Here is a 21580-nt window from a genome sequence, read left to right as displayed (position 1 = left end):
CACGGGAATTCCCACCACATTCTATACAATGGGCAATATACTGAATAAGTCATAGGGGGTTTCCTCTTCTCCATTTGAATTTTTATCTGTGGGACATAGTGCCTCCATTTAAAAAAAAAAAAAAAGAGTTCCCTCTATGGCACAGAGATTAAGAACCTAAGAACCTGGCTGCAGTGGCTTGGGTTGCTGCAGACATGCTGGTTTGACCCCTGGCCAGGTGCAGTGGGTTAAAGGATCTGGCATTGCTGCAGCTTAGCATAATCACATCTGTGATTTACATTCAATCCCTGGCCAAGGAACTTTCATATGCCACAGGTGAAGCCATAAAAATTAAAAAAAAAGAGAGAGAGAAAGTCCTAAACCACAGATCAAATCTCCACCACTCTGCCTGATTTTATAGTATATTATAACATACAGATCTGTGACCCACAATTAAATTTACAATTAAATTCAAATTAAATGCTTTTGAGAGTTTTAAGACCTTTATGAATAATAATAATAATAATAAAATATCACTTGCATCTTGTTCTATCATAAAAATGAGTACTGATAACACTGAATGGCTGATGACCTAAAAAAATACTTGCCTCTCTATGTACTAACATATATGTAGAAAATGACTTAAGTCCTAGTGAAAAGTTTTTCATTTTCTTTACAGATTTTTTTTATTAGTAAAAACATTTATTTCCAAAGGTTGAGGTAGTGTTCCAAATTTCCAATACTTTAATTATTGTTATTCTTTATCTCACAACATGAAATGAATTACCATCTTAATTCAACTATCACAATAGATCAATTCTATAAATTGTAATATTGAGTCAATACTTGCCTTCATACCCCTTTAATTAATTATCTAGTATTTTTCCTTACAATCATATTTCATGCATGTTCATTTTAAGTTACAAAATACTATCAAAACTTCACCCAAAAAAATCACCTATTAATAGCATATAAGAATTAATTTTCTGTAAGCGCTCAAAATATGATTCTATCATCTACCTACTCTCTATCATCTATCTATCTATATATCTATATATATTTGTATATCTGCATTTTCATTCCTTATACCCATCATCTGAAAACAAATTTAGAAGCATGGTTTCTTGAATGGAGCAATTGAGAAGGCAATTGAGGTACACTAGATTACCAAGTGGAAAACAAAATTAAATACTAATATGAAATAAATGAAGAAATTCAACATATTATTAAAAAAATGATGTATAATCATGCAACTCCATGGACAGTGACTACACATACAAGCAAATGAAAGCAGCTGACCACGTACCCACACACCTTGGCAGAGGTGCACTCCACACTCGTCGGCCACCACCAAGACAGATGATCTCTGACGTCCCTTCCAGACGATAACCTGATGAGCATGAGAAGGTCAGAGTGTCACCAACTCCAAAGCTGAACCCAATTCGGTTTCCAAATTGAGGAATTCCAGGATCTTTGCAAGGTTCCAGGTTATATTCTGTAATTAGTTTGAAGAGAATAACAACAACAAAATGTTTGTAGAATGTTCCTTTAACTTGCAAACTGGATGCTTTATGGGTCAGCCATACATTTTAAAAGTGACTATATGTATTATCATCAGTTCATGCTAATGGAACACATATTTTTCTTTTGTGAAAGATTTAATCATTTAATAAATACTCGTGTGTGAAATTCAATACAGATGAGAAAATTTCACCTTCTGAGTGATAAATTGAAAATGCATCTATTTACTTCATATTTTCTCTTCTGCATTAAAAACATTTCCATTTCATAGATTTTGACTTATAATAATCACATAATAGATTCATATTTTCAGATGCACAATAACATTTGGAATGAAATCATTGGTATTTTGAAATCACTCTTACTTAATAGTTTTAGTCTAAATAACAAAGGCTCTTGTGCCCCTAGTATATAAGAGATTCAGTTAATCCATATTCTGAAAAATATGTGACTTCAGATGCAACTGTTTATGTAAGATTGAAATGCTCATAAACTGAAAATTGTACATTATAGATTTATACAAGAAAATTTCACCAAGCAGTAAATGAACATCATGAAAATGAACAACTAAACACTCTTCAGGGTATGAGAGAGTAGACTTAATTAAACAACAATATTATAATTTATATACAGTCCTAAGAAGAAGTAGCTTATTTAAAAAATATACCAGGGCACACAGTTAGTATGTAATTGCAATGGAGAACAGAGGGATTGTTTCATGTTGATGACCTATTTTTTCATTGTTTAAAAAAAACTTATTTGGACATACTTCTAACAGTCTAGATTAAAATGACTATGCTCATTTACTGTTCAATATTGAAACACTTCAATTATTTTAGAAGACAGGTATTTCTATAGAAATACTAGAATAACAATTGAGCAAGTTTAGCATTCTAAGTTTTATTTATATAAATTATATTTTATTTATATACTTATGTAAAATTATAATATATATAATGTTAGCAAGTTGGCATAAGATTTACTTATTAATTTGTTTCTGTATTCTTTTTCATTATTCCATTTAACTGGAAAGTAAAGCTACCTTATCATACTTTGTATTCACTCTTGTCTTCTATTTTTTTTTTTTCACTAGAATCCAAGTTATAATGTTGCCTATAGATGAGGTTATTCTAGAATAAAGGGATAACCACATTAATTCGTTTCTAGATCATCTAGTTCCAAATGAATAAAGTTTACCTTAATCTTGGCCTCTAAAACTATGCCTTTTCTCAGAAACACAAAATTAGAATAAAACTAGAATACCACTGGTTAAACTCACATTGCATTTATAGTCTAATTGAAACTTTAAATATACATGTAGATATATATCTAAACTTTCATTTTAAGTTCACCTGGTATGTTAGCAAGTTTTTCTCTCAGAATTCTGCAGGAGTGCAAGTTAAAGAAATATATTTTTAATGTTCTTCTGGAAGAATTTTAGTGAAATATTTATGCTATTGATTAACAGTCCCTTTTAATAGACTACCTCAGACAATCTTCCAATCTTTCAAACTTTCCTTAAAATTGGTTAACAGATATTTCTTTAATTTTTTCCTTCTTTTCTCTTTTTTGTCTCTATTTTGTCATACATAAGTCATGCTCATGCTTTTAAAAATCTGATTTCTTAACTTATTTTCTTACCAGAGAATGTAATATTGAATCCTTCATACGATATTGAAAAATCTGAAATGAAGCGCAATTGAGCCCTGAAATTTCCATACAGACCAGCATTGATTGTTGAAGGAAGTTCTGAACCAGTCAGACGAGCAAGTGGTTGAGTAAAACTACCGTTCTCTGTGATCAGCAAGTAGTCATGATGGTCTTCCAAATGAAAAGTGTGAAAGTTAAATTGCACACCTATTAAGAAAAAGAAAATCAGACTTTTAAACTATTTCATTAAGATACACAGAGTTACCAAACTAACTAAAATCAGGAGTCTTCTTGTGATTGATTTCTCTGAAAATGAAAGGTGCTGCTATAAAATATTCAAAACAAATAGTATAATATCTTTGGGTTTTGTTTGTTTCTTTCCCTTAGATTCTCTATAAGGTATATAATGAGTCAACTTCTTGGAAGCAAAATTTTGAAATTAAAGCCTAAAAAGGAATCAAGTTTTCTAAAAATTTCAAGGAAATTATATTTTCTATTAAAGTAGAAGTTCTTTGACAAAAGTAACCACTCATTTGACTTCTAACAAGATATGACAGATTTACTAATTTTCCTTAGTAGTTTTTATGATGGATTCATATGACATATACCCTTTTGGGTCTGAGTTTTTACTGAACTTTAAGTGTGTTAGATTAATCTATACTTTTGCATGTGGCTGTAACTTGTTTATTTTTAGTGATACATTTCATTTTTTTAAATGCACCATGTTCATTTATCTGTTCAACAGTCAATGGTCATTTAGGTGGTTTGTGCTTTAGCATGAATGTAGATAGTGCTGCTATAAGGTATATCTTTTGAAGAACATGCATTTATTTATTTATTTTTGGATAAATATCTAGGAGTAGAATCAGTACGTAGTGGGAAATAAATAAACATATATATGTATATGTATTTCAGCTTTAATAAATAACTGCTTACAAAATGTCTGTGTCAGTTTACATTTCCATCAACAAATCCAGTTGCCCTATGTCATCATTGAAACTTGAAAATTTTTTACTTTTTCATTTGTTCTGTCCTACTGGGCATGGTGTGGCATTGCATTGTGGTCTCATGTGAATTTTTAATGACACTGTCTCAAACACATGTAAAGGACTAATAATTACACACACACACATATACACACTCCATACTATGTGTAAATTACAAAATGAAATAAAGGATTATACCACACTCATCTTTCTCTTGAAGTGCTTAATAAATTTTCTTACTTGATCCAAAGAATCATCAAAATCTTCAGTAAAAAATTCAAAAATCCAGAGTATGATAAATAACATTCTTTAACATTATTCATCAACTGTATAGCTCCAAATGCTGGATAGTCTTGGAGTCCTCATTGTTTTTGTTTGTTTGTTTTTGTTTTGTTTTGTTGAGGTATAGTTGACTTACAGTGTGTTAGTTTCAGGTGTACAGCAAAGTGGTTCAGTTATATATGTATATTTTTTTTCAGATTCTTTTCCACTGCAAGCTATTATAAGAAACTGAATACAGTTCCCTGTGCTATCCAATAGGTCCTTGATTAACTATTTTATATATAGTAGTATGTATATGTTAATCCCAAACTCCTAATTTATCCTTCCACTTCCATTGTTTGAAAAAAGTGATATAAAATGAGACTAAAACAAGTAAATGGAAAACATAAGTAACGATGAGTCATTATTGCAAAATGGGCAAGTGATTTCAATTTGGAAAAGATCTGATATGTGCAATGATACTATTTTTCAAACTCTTTTTAAAAATGTTCACAGTTTTTTTTTTTCTTTCTCTTTCCACAATGAGTCCTTTTTAGGACTGGTCCGTCAGTCAGTCTTTCAAATATTCTTCAATATAAACGTGGAAATTGACACTAACCAGATGTAAATGAGAATAGAGTGTCAGTGTGACAAGGAGAAGATACTTTGTCACCTAGATCAACTGATAACCAGACAACATAAATGGAAATTCATATAAGTCAACTTGATTTCAGTCAGAGACTAGAACTAAGAAAAACTATCCTCAGATAACAGAAGAGCAGATGGACAAAAGAGAAAGAAATCATTATGCATATTTTTATTCAAAAAATGTGCTTGTTCTGATATGTCCTGAATTAAAATGTAGGAATATTAAAAATTCTGTTAGATAGTGGTGGTAATAAACTCACTGTCAAGTATTACACACATAGTTTTTCTAAGATACAGTCTCCATTTGTAAAATGGGTTTCTAATAGGGTTGTCATAGTTTATATGAAACAATAAACAGAATGACTTGGCACAGTGTTTTCACAGAGGAAGTGCTCAGCAACTGTTAGCTGGCATTATCATTTAACCCTTTAACATGAAAGTTAATTCTTTTTATGTCCCTCTGTCAACTACTTTATAAAAAGAAGCCTCTATCTATCAGACTATGGTTTAAACAATAAAATCTGTTTTCACTAAAGCAAAACAACATAAGACCTTCTGCTAAAAGTCAATTAATCTGAGTAAGGATATGATACTAAGAACATACTATATTCTAGGTACAGAATATGAAAATTTAGAAGACTGTAAATAATTCATGGTCTGTCTGAGGGAAAAACATATGTAAACCGAAAGTTCAAACATTCTGCTAAGTTCTATAAAAATGATTAATATGACTCAATACAGGAGCACAGAAAAAAATATAGTTTGTTTTAAGGATCAGTAGAGGCTTCTAAAGGCAATGACCTTCAAAAGAGAGCAGATGTTTGTGGAGGAGCAATCCTGGGATAGACTTTTCAGGAAAAAGAGGCAGACAGGCAAAGACACACTTCTTAATAGGGAAATAGATATTGAAGAACAGTGAGAAAAAAGTCCATGGTTTCAACATCATAGTACCTTCTCATAAAAGTGATAATTCAAGAAGCCTATTAAGGCAATTTTTGTTAGATAAATATATGAAAAGACTTGGGATCAAAGTTAAAGTATTATGAGTATCTAGGTTTTAGTTATAGTAATAACACTAGCTGTGACTTTAGGGGTACCTTATAGGGGTGTGTGTATAAGGGTGTGTGTCTGCTGGGTGAGAGGTTATATTACCTTGACAGTTTCTTCCAACTTTAAGAGATTATCCTTCACATAACTTTGGCTACACTTTGGAGTAGTTTTACTTCCAACAAATTTTGTTGGCTCTTAAAAGAAAAGCATATAATCTGCATTTCTCGCCATGTAAATACAGATTTAATTAACACTTGCAACCTGTGAAGATGCAAAAACTTAAGTGTTAATTAAACCTCTATTTACATAGCAAGCAGTATGTAGCCCTCCATTTTCTTGTATAATACAAGTAAGCTTATTTTAAACTCCATTAATCCACTGCACACCAGAATAATAGGATGCGTTGGTTAGCTTCCAGCAAAGAGTCTTCTATTATGGAAAACAACAAAAAAAGACAGTTTACAAAGTCTTCCATCTCATTCCTCCTATACAACACCAGAATACTCATTTTAATGACATTTTTTCTCAATAATGCTTAATTTAATTATAATAACAGTCCCTATACAATCTCACACTCAATAAAAGGATGCCTAATTTTAGTAAAAGGTAAATTTTGAAAGTAGCTCTTTTGCCCCTCTCCTGTTTGCCCATTTCTGTTCCTCTCTAACCTCAAAAGAACCTATTGATTCTTTTGAACTGTTGATTCTTTTCCTAGATAAATGAAGTAAGAATAGAGAATTAGTAGTTAAAGAATGACTAGCTCTCTACCCCAATGCCTCCTTAGTAATACAGCAGGCAAGATAACATCTGAAGTCAGCTAGTCCACAAGCAATGAGACGGATGCAGAACACGGCCTCCGGCCTCACTGATGATTCACCAAAATTCTTTTCCCCTGTTCATTTTTCCCTTTGAAAACTGTTACAGTCAAGCAAAATCTTTGGAGTTGGTCTCAGCACACGAAACTACCTTCCTCCCAGATTGCTGGCTTTACTGATTAATGTCCCTTTATTTTCTACTGACACTTGCCTCTCAAATTGTTATTGGCTTTTGAACAGCGAGCAGCCGAACCTGAGTTTGGCAACAACTTTATTTGTGTCTCAAATATTCTATCAGTACTGCAGATATAGACTACATAGTTCATCAGGAGTGTAAAAATGCTTTGTGTAAAAAACACAGTGAATTCAAATGTATTAAACACAGCTTTTTTTAAACTGTAATATTTTCTTATTGTTAGGGTTTTTTTTTTTTAAGATCTTCTATAGTAAAATCAGTAAGTACAATATAATAGTAAAAACCAGTAAGAGCAATATAACAGCAGACTTAAAAGGAAAATAAAATGAATGAATTTACTCTTTTCAAAAGATTAGTATGTAGAAAATTTCAGGTAAATAATTTTTTTTTTTTTTTTTTGTCTTTTTAGGGCCACACCTGCAGCATATGCAAGTTCCCAGGCTAGGATTGAATTGGAGCTGCAGCTGCCTTCCTAAGCCACAACCTTAGCAACTCAGGATATAAGCTACATCTGCGACCTATACCATTGCTCATGGCAACGCCAGGTCCTTAACCTACTGAGTAAGGCCAAGGATGGAACCCACATCCTTGTGGATACTAGTTGAGTTTGTAACACACTGAGCCACAATGGGAGCTCCCAGGATGATCATTTTCATACAGTCATATTTTTGTCTTAACCATTTATATTGCTAATTTACTATTTTGGTTGTAATGCAAGAATGAAGCATATTTAGTACTACAGGGCCTTTCATTTATTTGTTAAAAGGATATTTATTAACATCTACCACATATACACTCCCATTGAATTATGTGAGATATAAATGCAATTCTGACAGAAAATTTGAGACAAATATCTCCAGAAAGTTTATAAATTCATAAATGAAAATAATTAGAAATAATCATAAACATTTTAAAAACAAATACATACAAATATGTACTGTTTGCTTTACAAGTGGCTCAGCACTTCATAGTCTCTTTCTATTCCTCTTAGAACTTTTGAAATCAACCTCATAACACTATGCCAGAAACAAAATAGCCATTGTATTTGAGATTTTATTGTTATGAAAATTCCAAATAACATTAGTTTAATATTTCAAAAGAAAATAAATATATTACCACTCTGACAAAAAATAAGAGTATATTAAAAAAAAAAAAAAAGTAGTTCCCGTCGTGGCGCAGTGGTTAACGAATCCGACTAGGAACCATGAGGTTGCGGGTTTGATCCCTGCCCTTGCTCAGTAGGTTAATGATCCAGCGTTGCTGTGAGCTGTGGTGTAGGTCGCAGACGTGGCTCGGATCCCACGTTGCTTCGGCTCTGGCATAGGCTGGCAGCTACAGCTCCGATTCGACCCCTAGCCTGGGAACCTCCATATGCCGCCAGAGCGGCCCAAGAAATGGCAAAAAGACAAAAAAAAAAAAAAAGAGTATAATACCATAGAAAAGTAAATATAATATTCTGCTGCAGTTACTCAAATTGAATTTTGTGTTAGCATATTTTACTAGTGATCTGTTTTGTTCATGCAAAATGACATTGTAAAGGACAATGAAATAAAAATAGATGCAATGAAAATTCAGAAGACAGCCCATTATCATTATATGAAGCAAATTACCTTTTCCATGGGTTACATCAACAGTCCACGTACAATTCAGAGAATTTGGATAAAATTCTGGGTAACCAGGTGATAAAATTGTGCCACTAGGCCCTCTAACATCTCCTCCACATAATGCTGAAAATACAAAGAAACACAGTCATATGATCAGTTATAGTTAGAGAGGCAGAGGCTGAACAGAACTCTCTTAAAATAGAATGAATCTGATTATCTTTGCTTAAGTTACTTCTTCGTAATAACAGACGTATGTAAAGACCTCTTGCAATATTAGGAAATCATTACATCCTTTGTAGCACTACAGAAGAAAAAGGAATGTAATAGCCTCTGAGAATTAATACAGGCCCCAAGAGAATTTAGCTCAACTTTCCACATTTGCATTTGAAGAAAATACTTATCTTAAACATTTCTTATTATAAGCAACATTTGCATAAAATGGTTGTAAATTAAACATGAGTAAATAATTGTTTAGCATTAACGTTTACTAAGCTTTAAAATTAAAAACAAGTTGTTGAATCTTTAGATTGCTTTGGGTAGTATGACCATTTTTACAATATTAATTTTTCCAATCCAGGAACATGGAATATCTTTCCATTTTGTTACATCTTCTTTAATTTCCAAGGAAGATATACAGATGGCCAACAAGCACATGAAAACATGCTCAACATCCCTGATTATTAGAGAAATGCAAGTCAAAACTACCACGAGATACCACCTCACACCAGTCAGAATGGCCATCATTAAGAAGTCCACCAAGAGCAAATGCAGAGGTGGGGGGAGTGTGGAGAAAAGGGAACCCTCCTGCACTGTTGGTGGGAATGTAAGCTGGTACAACCACTATGGAGAACAGTAATGGAGATGCCTTAGAAATCTATACAAAGAACTACCACATGACCCAGCAATCCCACTCTTGGGCATATATCCAGACAAAACTCTCCTTAAAAAAGACACATGCACCTGCATGTTCACTGAAGCTCTATTCACAATAGCCAAGACATGGAAACAACCCAAATGTCCATTGACAGACGATTGGATTAGGAAGAAGTGGTATAATACACAATGGAATACTACTCAGCTATAAAAAAGAATGAAATCATGCTATTTGCAGCAACATGGATGGAACTAGAGACTCTCATCCTGAGTGAATAAGTCAGAAAGAGAAAGACAAATGCCATATGATATCACTTAGATCTGGAATCTAAAATGTGGCACACATGAACCTTTCCACAGAAAAGAAACTCATGGACTTGGAGAATAGAGTTGTGGTTGCCTGGGGGGCGGGGGAGGGAATGGGAGGGATTGGGAGCTTGGGGTCAATGGATGCAAACTATTGCTCATGGAATGTATTTACAATGAGATCCTGCTGTGTACCACTGTGAACTATGTCTAGATACTTACAACACAGCAATGGAAGAAAAAATATTGTATAGATGTATGTGTAACTGGGTCCCCATGCTGTACAGTGGAAAAAAAAAAGTGTGTCCCAGGAAATAACAATAAAAAATAAATTAGAAAAAAATATATATATAAAAACAAAAGAAACCACAAATTGTTAACTATACAAAATTATTTCTTTTAGCTCCCCAAAGGGATATGTGTCAATCTTTGCAAAATTCCTTTTAAAACAGTTAAGTAAACTGAAAATTTTGAAGGTTGCTTTGTCACTTCTGTATTTCTCTGAGAAATATGAACAGAAAGAGGTCTCTCTCTGAGAGGATACTGATTTTTAGGTAAAACCTAAATATAATAAGAATAAATGTTTATGAACCAAGGTCAAAGTCAAATTTGATTAAATGTTCATTTATTTTAGAATGAATCAGTTTATAGTATCTTCTACAACCACTAGTTATGATATTCTAGATAATTTTATCAGTATTAAATTTAAACAATGTTATAGCTAGATAGGAATGTTTATAGGCCACCTTCCTGAGACCAAGATAAGCCTATGCTTCCAATTCCGTTTATTATCAAGACATTTACAATAATATGCATGGTTTGGTATCCTAGGCTCCTGTTTAGAGCCTGAATAGCCCTTTATTGGTGATTATTCTTACTGAAAATTTCAATTTCCCTCCAATTTTTTAAAAAGCCTCATGGTGATTTTGTAAGTAATTTAAGAGCCAGGGATATCATTTCCACTGTTTCTTGCTGATAATAGAGGTGCTAAATTGACCTGTTTTTACTTACGTTGCAATTTTTTCTGCTTGACAGAGGACTGTTTATTATTTTATAAGATTATTTTTACATATGTCAGTTTATCCAAATACACTATATTTTATTTTATTGTCCATCGTGAGAGTCAGACAAAAACAAAAACAAAAAACAAAAAAAAAACCACAGCAATACTACATGGTATGAACTTGAGTGAAATGTGATGAGTGAACATGCTCTACTGGATTAAAACCTACAATCTCTATTTGAAAGGACAATGTTTTATTCAGCAAGAGTAAAAATCAGTGAACAGAAGCATCAAAATTTTAGAAGTGAACTGGTTAAACACCAAAAAGAACAAAAAAGATAAATGTGAATTTTTATAAAGAACATCAGACATGCACATGAATGTATGTGTATCTGGTGTGTGTATAAGTTATAGAGGGAAAGCTTTTCCATACATCAGCACTGTTTCAAATAAAGCTACTCTGTCAAATATCCTTCCTTCTGTACTTAGAGAATTTCTTGGAAATTTTCTGTCTGCAAGCTGCACCTACTGTATGTGTGGAAAGTGGATGTTAAATGAATATTCTGCAGATAAATAAAACTCAGTAACCATAAACACATTAATATGCTTAGGAGAAATGGTCAATAACTAAAATATTATTAATGGACATTTATATTGTTACTTAGATTATAATCAGATGACAAAATATAGAGTACATTTTTATGACACAATGGATCTTTCTGTTATTTGAGAATATTAGTATTGTATAAAGGCCTTGAAAGGAACTGACTCAATTGATAGAATTTCTCAGTAAATAATGGTAAAGAGTGTGATTTAGGTCTATCTCCCTCCCTATTTTTTTTTTTTGAAAGATGAAACTGAAAATATGAAAATACTTGTATTTTATTTTGTATCAAACAAAACGGGAAAAGAATATAACTACTTACTAATACTCCGCAAAAACAAAGCCAGACTTATAATATGACCTGTACTACTTGAAGACTTTTATTTATTTTCTTTTTCTTTTTTTGTCTTTTCCCTTTTCTAGGGTCTCACCCACGGCATATAGAGGTTCCCAGGCTAGGGGTCTAATCAGAGCTGTAGCCGCCGGCCTATGCCACAGTCACAGCAATGTGAGATCCAAGCCACGTCTGCTACCTACACCACAGCTCATGGCAATGCCGGATCCTTAACCCACTGAGCAAGGCCAGGAATCAAACCTGCAACGTCTTGGTTCCTAGTCAGATACATTAACCACTGAGCCACGATGGGAACTCCTGAAGACTTTTATTTCTATTAACTCAATTAAGCCCATAACAATCCTATGAGAAAAATACTATAGTTATTCACAATTTACAGTTAAGAAAGCAAGTACAGGGAGAACTCAAGTAATCCAGTTCCATGATCTTAAGCTGACTCTTAAATCAAGTGCTGATTTTTTTTCCCATATTCCAAGGTATTTTTTCTACCAAAAAAAAAAAAATAATATATATAGCAAACTATAATGCTTGACTTTTTAGCATTCTATCTCAAACAATCAATCTATATAAAAATTCTTGCAAGATATCATTCATTTCTCAGAAATTCATTAATAATATCATCTTCAAATCACTCTCCTAGCACCTGAACCTAAATGTGTCAGTATACTCGTCTATGTTCTTATCTTTAATTGATTTATGTTTTATGGATGCTTATTTGTCAATGGTTTTGCGTGTGATTGAAACAATATGCCAGCAGCAGCAGCAGTGGCATTTTCAAAACCTAATGAAATCCTTCATCTTTCTAAATGAGATTATTTTACATTGCAAATATTTGGAATTATATTTGCTTTATATTATTGGCTTATTGAACAATCAAAGATATTAACAATATGTGCATTGATATAATGCACAGTGATAGATGCTAATGCAAGCTTGAATTGTCTTTATTTTTTAATTGGTTAATTTATTACTGAATATTCTCTCAGTCTGATGATGTTAACTTCACTAAAAAGATCCCTTCCTATCTGGTGTTTTCTCTGTGATGACATGGGTTCGATCCCTGGCCAGGCACAACAGGTTAAGGATCCACCATTGCTACAGCTATGGTGAAAGTTGCAGCTGTGGCTCAATTTGACCCTTGGCCAAGGAACTTCCATATGCTATGGGTGAGGCCCAAAAAGGACAAAATAAATAAATAAATAAATAAAAATATTACTTCCCGTTAATGCTAAGAAAGTGTAAGAGGAAATCAAATAGCCTATTAGAATCAATCATGAGAGGCTTAAAATGCGAAGATGAATAAAAGAAGTTTTATATATGAGATTTTTTTTTTCAGGTGGAGAATGGATTTTAAATATACTGGTAAAATATGGAGTGGTTATACTACTAAAAAAATTTCTCAGAGAACTTTTTTTAAAATTACTCAATGATTTTTATTACATTTATAGCTCTATAACAATCTTCATAACCCAATTTTATAGGATTTCCATCCCAAACCCCTTGTGCATCCCCTACCCACCAAACCTGTCAGAGAACTTTTTTTAAAAGAAATTCTGAGAATTAAATCAGTTCCATAAATATATGACCATTCAAATAGAAAACTTCATTAGAACAAGAGTGCTGTAAAATGATGCCATGGTCCTCCTGTGTTGTTATCCTTATATCATCTCTTCTGAAGGAATTCCAATTTACCCCAACAACCTTGATAATCATCGATGTCATATGTCTTTAGGGATACAAACACTTTTAGAACAGATCCAATTAGGTTTATATGTTACTGAGAATGGAAGACAGACAAATTATATACCAAGTGAATCGTTGAATCACTGTAGAGAATTTAGGGAGTAATGAAATGAACACTAAAAAAAAAAAAGTTTATGGTTAGACCAAGCAGCTGGCAAAAAAAAAAAAAAAAAAAAAAAAAAAAAAAAAAAAGATCAGGACAACCAAGACGCAATGATAGTCTAAAATATGAACTGAGACAATTAGCCAGACATACAATAATCTTAGCTGTTAGCTTATTTTTCCTCCCTGATTTTTGCCATATATGATCATTACCTGATCACATGATAAGAATCAGCTAGGGTTTTAAAATAGTGAAGTTTCCTCAAAAGCCAAGCTTCTGAGTATAATTGTCTAGACCTGCAAAATTACACCTTCCCCTTGGTATTAGTACACACTTGGTAAGTACTAAATTATCTATAGCTTAGAAAAACTATTTCTAGACCATTATTCATCAAAAGATTTTGAGTACTTCAATGGCGCATGGAAATAGCCACCTATTACAAAATGCATTATGATTTTTTGTTTGTTTCTTTTTAACCTCAAATCTTTTCTTATTTTTTAGGTCTCTCTACTTTGAATTGTATACCCTTAAGTAAAATTGTCTATGCACCATGCTTAATTGAATTCTTGGGTCCTAAACATCAATCCATTCACTCTTTTGCTATGTTAGTATATGTACACAAATTTTTCAATAATATGGAAGAAATAAGGGAAATGATGAAGTTGAAGGACATTCCATTCAATTTTGGGTTCTAATGACTTAGGTGACACTGAGCTAATTATATTATCTATTTAATGTTAAATTTCCTCCCAAATAAGATGGCTACACTCTTTACCAAATAAAACAGGATCATTTGACAGAGAAATTAGAGTACCAAAACAAAGAGTGAAAGTAGGGCTTTTCTTAGGCAATTCAGGACATGTGGTCTATCTACCTATTTATCAAACAGTATAGCTATCATAATTAAAAATGCCTAGTTCCTGATGGATTGAGTCACACCACGCATATGACCTCAACTTCACTTTAACCCCTAGTACTCATAACAACATTATGTCCCCCTGGTACATAGAAAACATCACTTGGCTGTGACTTCTGATATACATGATGGCCTTCACACTTGATGGCCAAAGGAGAATGCTATTCTGGTTTTCCTTGCCTAACCTTCTCTAGAGCCATTCAAATCTCAATTCCATGGGAAAAAAAAAAAAAAAAGTGGAGAGATATTCAAGAGTGAGATTTAATCAAAGTGGCTAGTAAAGCATACTCTTTTGTTTTAAATCTAATCTCTTATGTTTAGGAGATGTCTTTTAAAAAGGTATGTAAAAGAAACAAGAAGAACACATGGTTTTTGACCTCAAGAATATAATTAAGGAAAATAAGAAAATAAGTGTAACAACTATCTACTCCACTAGCTCAAGGAGAACATACAATGTTTGTTCCTGCTCAACAATATTTCTTTAGTGCCCACATGATATAATGAACAAATATTGACTTAGCAAATCAATAGGCAGTTATAATGGAGCAAAAAATCCCATTAACAGAGAACTACAGACTTTACAGACTGATCAGAGACATTTCCTAGTATTTTTCTAATTGGAGCAATGAGGAAGCATTCTAATTCTTCTCAGATCCAGAAATATGAGACTATATGTTTCATCTTCCTGAGAATGTGTACTCCAACTCCAATTCCCTACATGGAAAGGACCTAGGTGCAATTAAAGAGAATGATGTCAACAGACAAAGAAAAGCCAAGATGAAAAATGGAGAGATCCTTTGAATAGGTTTGAATTCATGATTATAATTAACAAGGAGAAGTATGTCAGCTGTTTCTTTTCTAAGTTTGAAACTTTGAACAAATTCTGTATTTATTTTTTAAAGTCAGTTAGAGTTGGGTTTCTGTCCCTTACAATCACAAGAATGCTGACTATTATAAATTGTACTGTACCAAACACGGGGAAGATATGCTGATGATTCTTTTAAACCTTGTTATAAAACAAATTGACCAAAAGATGTTACTAAAATATAATAGGACTGGCAGTACTTGAAAACTCAATAATAAAATGAAAAATGTGATCTTCCACTTGGAAAAAGAATAAGAATATAAATAAGGAATAGTGTTATAAATAAAAATTAAAGCCAAGACATAAATAATGAATAAATTTACACTGTGTGTGTGCAAGTGTGCAAGCACTTCCCACACTGAGGAAAGCAGCTTCTTTCACTGTACTTTCATATGTGTTTTCTAAGAAGTGACGGATTGCTGAATTTCCATAGAAACAAAGAAGAGGTAAGGAAACTGGTATCTTATATCCAGTACCTTGTTACAGGGCAGTCTTGGTACATTGCCGTAGTGCTGTGTAGCTAGGTTGAATGCGGACTGGTACATGTTGCCTATCAGGCAGGAGGTAAATGTTCTGTCTCTCCATTGTGTTCATCTGATACCAATTTGACATTTTCCATGCTATTTTGTCAGAGTCTGAGCACACTACAGGCTTTAACAAAACACACACAACACATTTTAAAAATACATATCAAAAAAACCAATCAATCAATGGAAAAATGGGCAAAAGACCTGAATAGACATTTCTCCAAAGAAGATATACAGATGGCCAACAAACACATGAAAAAATGCTCAACATCGCTGATTGTAAGAGAAATGCAAATCAAAACTACCACGAGATACCACCTCACACCAGTCAGAACAGCCATCATTAATAAATCCACAAATAACAAGTGCTGGAGGGGCTGTGGAGAAAAGGGAACCCTCCTGCACTGTTGGTGGGAATGTAAACTGGTATAGCCACTATGGAGAATAGTTTGGAGATACCTTAGAAATCTATACATAGAACTTCCATATGACCCTGCAATCCCACTCTTGGGCATCTATCCAGACAAAACTCTACTTAAAAGAGACACATGCACCCGCATGTTCATTGCAGCACTATTCACAATAGCCAGAACATGGAAACAACCCAAATGTCCATCGACAGATGATTGGATTCGGAAGAGGTGGTATATATACACAATGGAATACTACTCAGCCATAAAAAGGAATGACATAATGCCATTTGCAGCAACATGGATGGAACTAGAAAATCTCATACTGAGTGAAATGAGCCAGAAAGACAAAGACAAATACCATATGATATCACTTATAACTGGAATCTAATATCCAGCACAAATGAACATCTCCTCAGAAAAGAAAATCATGGACTTGGAGAAGAGACTTGTGGCTGCCTGATGGGAGGGGGAGGGAGTGGGAGGGATCGGGAGCTTGGGCTTATCAGACACAACTTAGATTTACAAGGAGATCCTGCTGAATAACATTGAGAACTGTGTCTAGATACTCATGTTGCAACAGAAGAAAGGGTGGGGGAAAAAAAATGTAATTGTAATGTATACATGTAAGGATAACCTGACCCCCTTGCTGTACAGTGGGAAAATTAAAAAAATTATTTAAAAAAAAAATACATATAGTGGGAGTTCCCAGCATGGCTCAGCAGTAACAAAGTTGACTAGTATACATGATAATGTGGGTTTGATTCCTGGCCTTGCTCAGTGGGTTAAGAATCTGATGTCACTGTGAACTGTGGTGTAGGTCACAGAAGTGGCTCAGATCCTTAGTTGCTGTGGCTGTGGCATAGGCCAGCAGCTGCAGTTGCAATTCAACCCCTAACCTAGGAACTTCTATATGCTGTGGGTGCAGACCTAAAAAGCGGAAAAAAAAAATACATATAGCATCCTTTGGCATGAGGTAAGTTTGGCTGATTATCAATATTCATTCTTTTGTCTCCTTATTAATATTTTGATACCGAAATTGTCATAATGTATAAGAAATATATATACATATATATACACACACACATACACATATATATTTATGTGAAGCCTCACATTTTACAAAGACTATGTTAGTTTCTTTCTGGTTTATAAATCAGCTTATTTTGCATATTGACTGAATTCTTACCATCACAGGTTGGAAGTGGATGACTCCACCAGTGGTTTTTCTCACATAAAAGAGGCTCTTCATGGCTTAGCCTGTATCCTGGATCACAACTAAATGAAACAGTAGATCCAATGGAGAAATCATGACCATAGCGACGACCATGTACAGGTATACCAGGGTCCAAGCAAGAATAGGTGTTCACTGTAACACCTGGAAAACAAAGAGGATATGAAAAAGAATAAATTTGATGGGAATCAAATCATTTAAATTGATTCTCATTCCTTCAAACAATTGTGAACGATAAATAAATTTATCATGACTATAGCTTTATTTTAAAAACTGGCAATTTATTGAAAATTTGTTTTGATATTTCCTACTCACAAGGACCCAAAAATCAGGCCATTAGTTACATAAGAACTTGAAAAAAATGTATAATTATCTTTCAAACTTTGTATTGTTATACATTACATACATATATAATAATAGCAGTAATTAATGTTTTTGAGCTTATTCTATTCTAAGTACAACTCTAAAATGTTTACAAAATTTGCATCATTTAGTTATTAAAGTCATTATGTCATTTCATTATATGAAATTAATTTTATCATTAAAACTCCATGTGATTGCTTTAGGACACTGATTCTGGAGCCTTTGATCATAACCAATATTATAATTAATATTGTAATGTGTTTTTTAAAATTTTGATCAACTTTTAAATGTGGAATTTGCTGTTTTGATGGCAAATATAAAGAGAAAGAAGAGTGGGAACATTTTTCAACATATGAGCATGGACATCAGTATCTTTCTAAGTAAAATGGTATACCTCTCTCTGGTGGCTACTTGTCAAGGTTTTTAATAGCCTTTAATATGCTTTGGTGTCTTCTGATTATAATTTTCCTTGTGACTTAAAATCCCTGGCTGAGACCACACCATGGCAATACTCTTCCCCTAATAAGACACAGCTCCCCAACCTTGGCACCGTTGGCTTGTTAGGATGAAGGATTCTTTGTTGTGGGTATGTCCAAAGCACTGTAGTATGTTTCACATCACCCCTGGTCTCTACCTGCTGGATAGATGCCAGGAGCATTCTTCCAGTCATAAAAATCAACAGCATCTCCAGATTTTGCCAAATGTTCCCTGGGGTGCAAAAGTACCCCTAGTTGAAAACTTAGATGTAGGGTAAAATAAGTAATTATCTCAATCTTCCTAGATGGGAGATTTATACAGTGAATAACTACTCTTTTTATATTAAAAATATAATAATTAGCACTGCCAAAATTAGATATTATATTAAATCACATTCCTGAGAAAATATTTATTTGTATTAGCTACTCAATTTTAAAATGAAACTAAACACCAAGAAAGAGCTCTTTTTTAAAGAGGTAAATTACATGTTTTAAGTATGTTTATCACACAGTCATTTGATTATATGCTGCTGTTTTCAATGAGAAACTAAATTATAACATAAATTTTATCTTCTAGGTAATTGCTTTTAACCTGCTATATCCTTCTTCTCAATGTAACCATTATTCTTCTAGGCAACCAAGGCTCTGAAACCCTCATTCATATTTGAGTTTCTTTCACATTTCTTTTTCCTCTACAAATATGTCTGAAATCCACCCTCATGGAAAAGCTTGTTATTTATTGCTTCCCTTACTCAAGGCCTTTATCGCTTTAATTCTATAAGACAAAAAATGTCTGACCTCCCTTTCGGTATCTTTCATTCTCAATATATTCTATATATAATTTTGGACACATATATTCCTAAAACATGTTATTCCATTGCTTTTGTATCAAGTGCAAAGCCTTCAGACCATGAAATTCAAGACTCCCATACTGAACTTTATTGTCATTAATTTTCATTATCTTCCACAAGACATTCTTCATACCAGTCAGGCAAGTCTTCTCACTAGTCTTGCCTTTTATTTCTCTGCCGTCAATACCCTCAATTTTTCCTTTAATTTACACATTGTCTCAGTCTTTAACTGACAAACTCACAACCCCTCTCCCTCAAGTCTTGATCTTCTAATGCTCCATACCATACGTAGCTTTCCTTTATCCAAATCTCTTATGTTGTAGTGAAAATCTAAGAAATCGGGATACTGGGGTTTGAAGAGGTCACATAAAATGTAAATTATGGTAAAAGAAAAATCAAGCATATTTAATTATCAAAAAGTGATTTTAATAGTTTCAGATTACTCAGAGTAAAGGTCAGTGAATAGTACAAGGTGAACTATTTCATTTGCCCTTCTTGTCTCTCCAACTGATGGATGGAGTGAGATAATACATTTCTTTTATGTCCCTCACTGTACTGTATATATTTAGCAGTCACAGAATATCTAAAGAAATACCTCATAATTGATCGACAAATAAATCAAGGCAAGTAAATATTGCAAAATTGAGAACATAAGATCCTGATGGACAGATGGCGTAATCTATTAACAATTAATCATTAAAATTACGACACAATTGATAGTTAATTAATCTTAGAATAATCTTAAATTTTGTCAGTGTACCAAATTTTCAGAAGTTTATGTTGGCATTATAACAAAATATATAACATTTTATCATTTTTCTTTATAGAAATTATTTTTTCAAAAGTAAAATCTCAAAATAGAATTTCTACTTGTTTATTACATGTAATAAAACTTTGAATTTTTTTATTTCTCTATCCCTTCCCTTCTCTATTAATCTTATTATTTAACTATGTATTCTTTTAGATACCTATCTCTCATAATTGAAAAAAGAACCATATATATAAGTTCATATGAAAAATATGTCTGGAGTTCCTGTCGTGGCACAGTGGAAACGAATCCAACTAGGAACCATGAGGTTGCGGGTTCAATCCCTGGCCTCACTCAGTGGGTTAAGGGTCCAGCATTGCCGTGGGCTGTGGTGTAGGTTGCAGACATGGCTCAGATCTGGTGTTGCTGTGGCTGTGGCATTAAGCCAGAGGCTACAGCTCAGATTAGACCCCTAGCCTGGGAACCTCCATATGCTATGGGTGCGGCCCTAAAAAGGACAGAAGACCAAAAAAAAAAAAAAAAAAAAAAAAAAAGAAAGAAAAAGAAATACAAAATACAACATAATTGACAGGAGTGATTTTTCCTTGGGGTTGGGAGACTGTGCTGAAAGAAAAACAAAAAATGGAAAGTCTCTTCTGTGTTGTTATTTTTATATTTTTAATGTGTTTTGTAAATTATAAATAATCTTATCCTATTGGTACAGTTTTTATAATCTTCCTGTTTTGAAAGGACAGAATGAATGGGGTAAAAGTAATCAGGAAAGGGGATAAAAATAAAATTATTATGTTCAAACAATGGTAGCATGGAAAGAAATGCTTCCAATAAAATTTTGGTCCACTGGAGAAATCGAGTTTTCTTTTTTAATGGATTCTATTAAAGAAAACCAGAAATTCACCGAACAGCAAATACAGTTTTAAAGTTTTAAGTAGTTAAAGTTTTTTGGGTTTTTTTTTTTTTTTTTTTTTGAATGGCTGCACCTGCCATAGAAGTCCCCAGGTCAGGGACTGAATCTGAACCACAGCTGCAACCCATGCCAAGCTGCAGCAATGCTGGATCCTTTAACCCACTGTACCCAGCTGGGATCAGACCTGTGCCTCCACAGCAACCCAAGCTGCTGCAGTTGGATTCTTTTTTTCTTTTTTTTTTTTTTTTTTTTTTGTCTTTTTGCCATCTTTCTTGGGCCGTTCCAGCGGCATGTGGAGGTTCCCAGGCTAGGGGTCTAATCGGAGCCATAGCCGCCAGCTTACTCCAGAGCCACAGCAACGCAGGATCCGAGCCACATCTGCGACCTACACCACAGCTCACAGCAACGCTGGATCCTCAACCCACTGAGCAAGGCCAGGGATCGAACCCGCAACCTCAAGGTTTCATTAACCACTGAGCCATCACGGGAATTCCTGCAGTTGGATTCTTAACCCACTGTGCCACAGCAGGAATTCCCACCCTACTAATTTTGAGGCTTGTAAATGGTT

The 21580-nt window shown here is 33.5% G+C and overlaps 1 protein-coding gene across 5 annotated transcripts in view; it reads right to left on the bottom strand.

The window, feature by feature from the left end:
* CSMD3 (CUB and Sushi multiple domains 3) overlaps positions 1–21580 on the bottom strand; it is a 1221352-nt gene that overhangs the window by 396281 nt on the left and 803491 nt on the right. For all 5 annotated transcript variants that reach the window (XM_021090582.2, XM_021090584.2, XM_021090585.2 and 2 more), the window contains 4 exons: positions 17605–17793; positions 8717–8833; positions 3142–3357; positions 1286–1474 (listed from right to left, as the gene is read on the bottom strand). In XM_021090582.2, coding sequence (XP_020946241.2) covers positions 1286–1474; positions 3142–3357; positions 8717–8833; positions 17605–17793 — 711 coding nt within the window. The remainder of the gene's footprint in view (positions 1–1285; positions 1475–3141; positions 3358–8716; positions 8834–17604; positions 17794–21580) is intronic.

Source organism: Sus scrofa, chromosome 4 (assembly GCF_054392235.1).
Source record: "Sus scrofa isolate SSC_HxYL_T2T_F1_AM1 chromosome 4, Sscrofa_HxYL_maternal_Yorkshire_Landrace_v2.0, whole genome shotgun sequence".
NCBI classification, from domain to species: Eukaryota; Metazoa; Chordata; class Mammalia; order Artiodactyla; family Suidae; genus Sus; species Sus scrofa.
The sequence above is the reverse complement of the archived record's forward strand: the minus strand, read 5'-3'. Positions and strand labels throughout refer to the sequence as shown.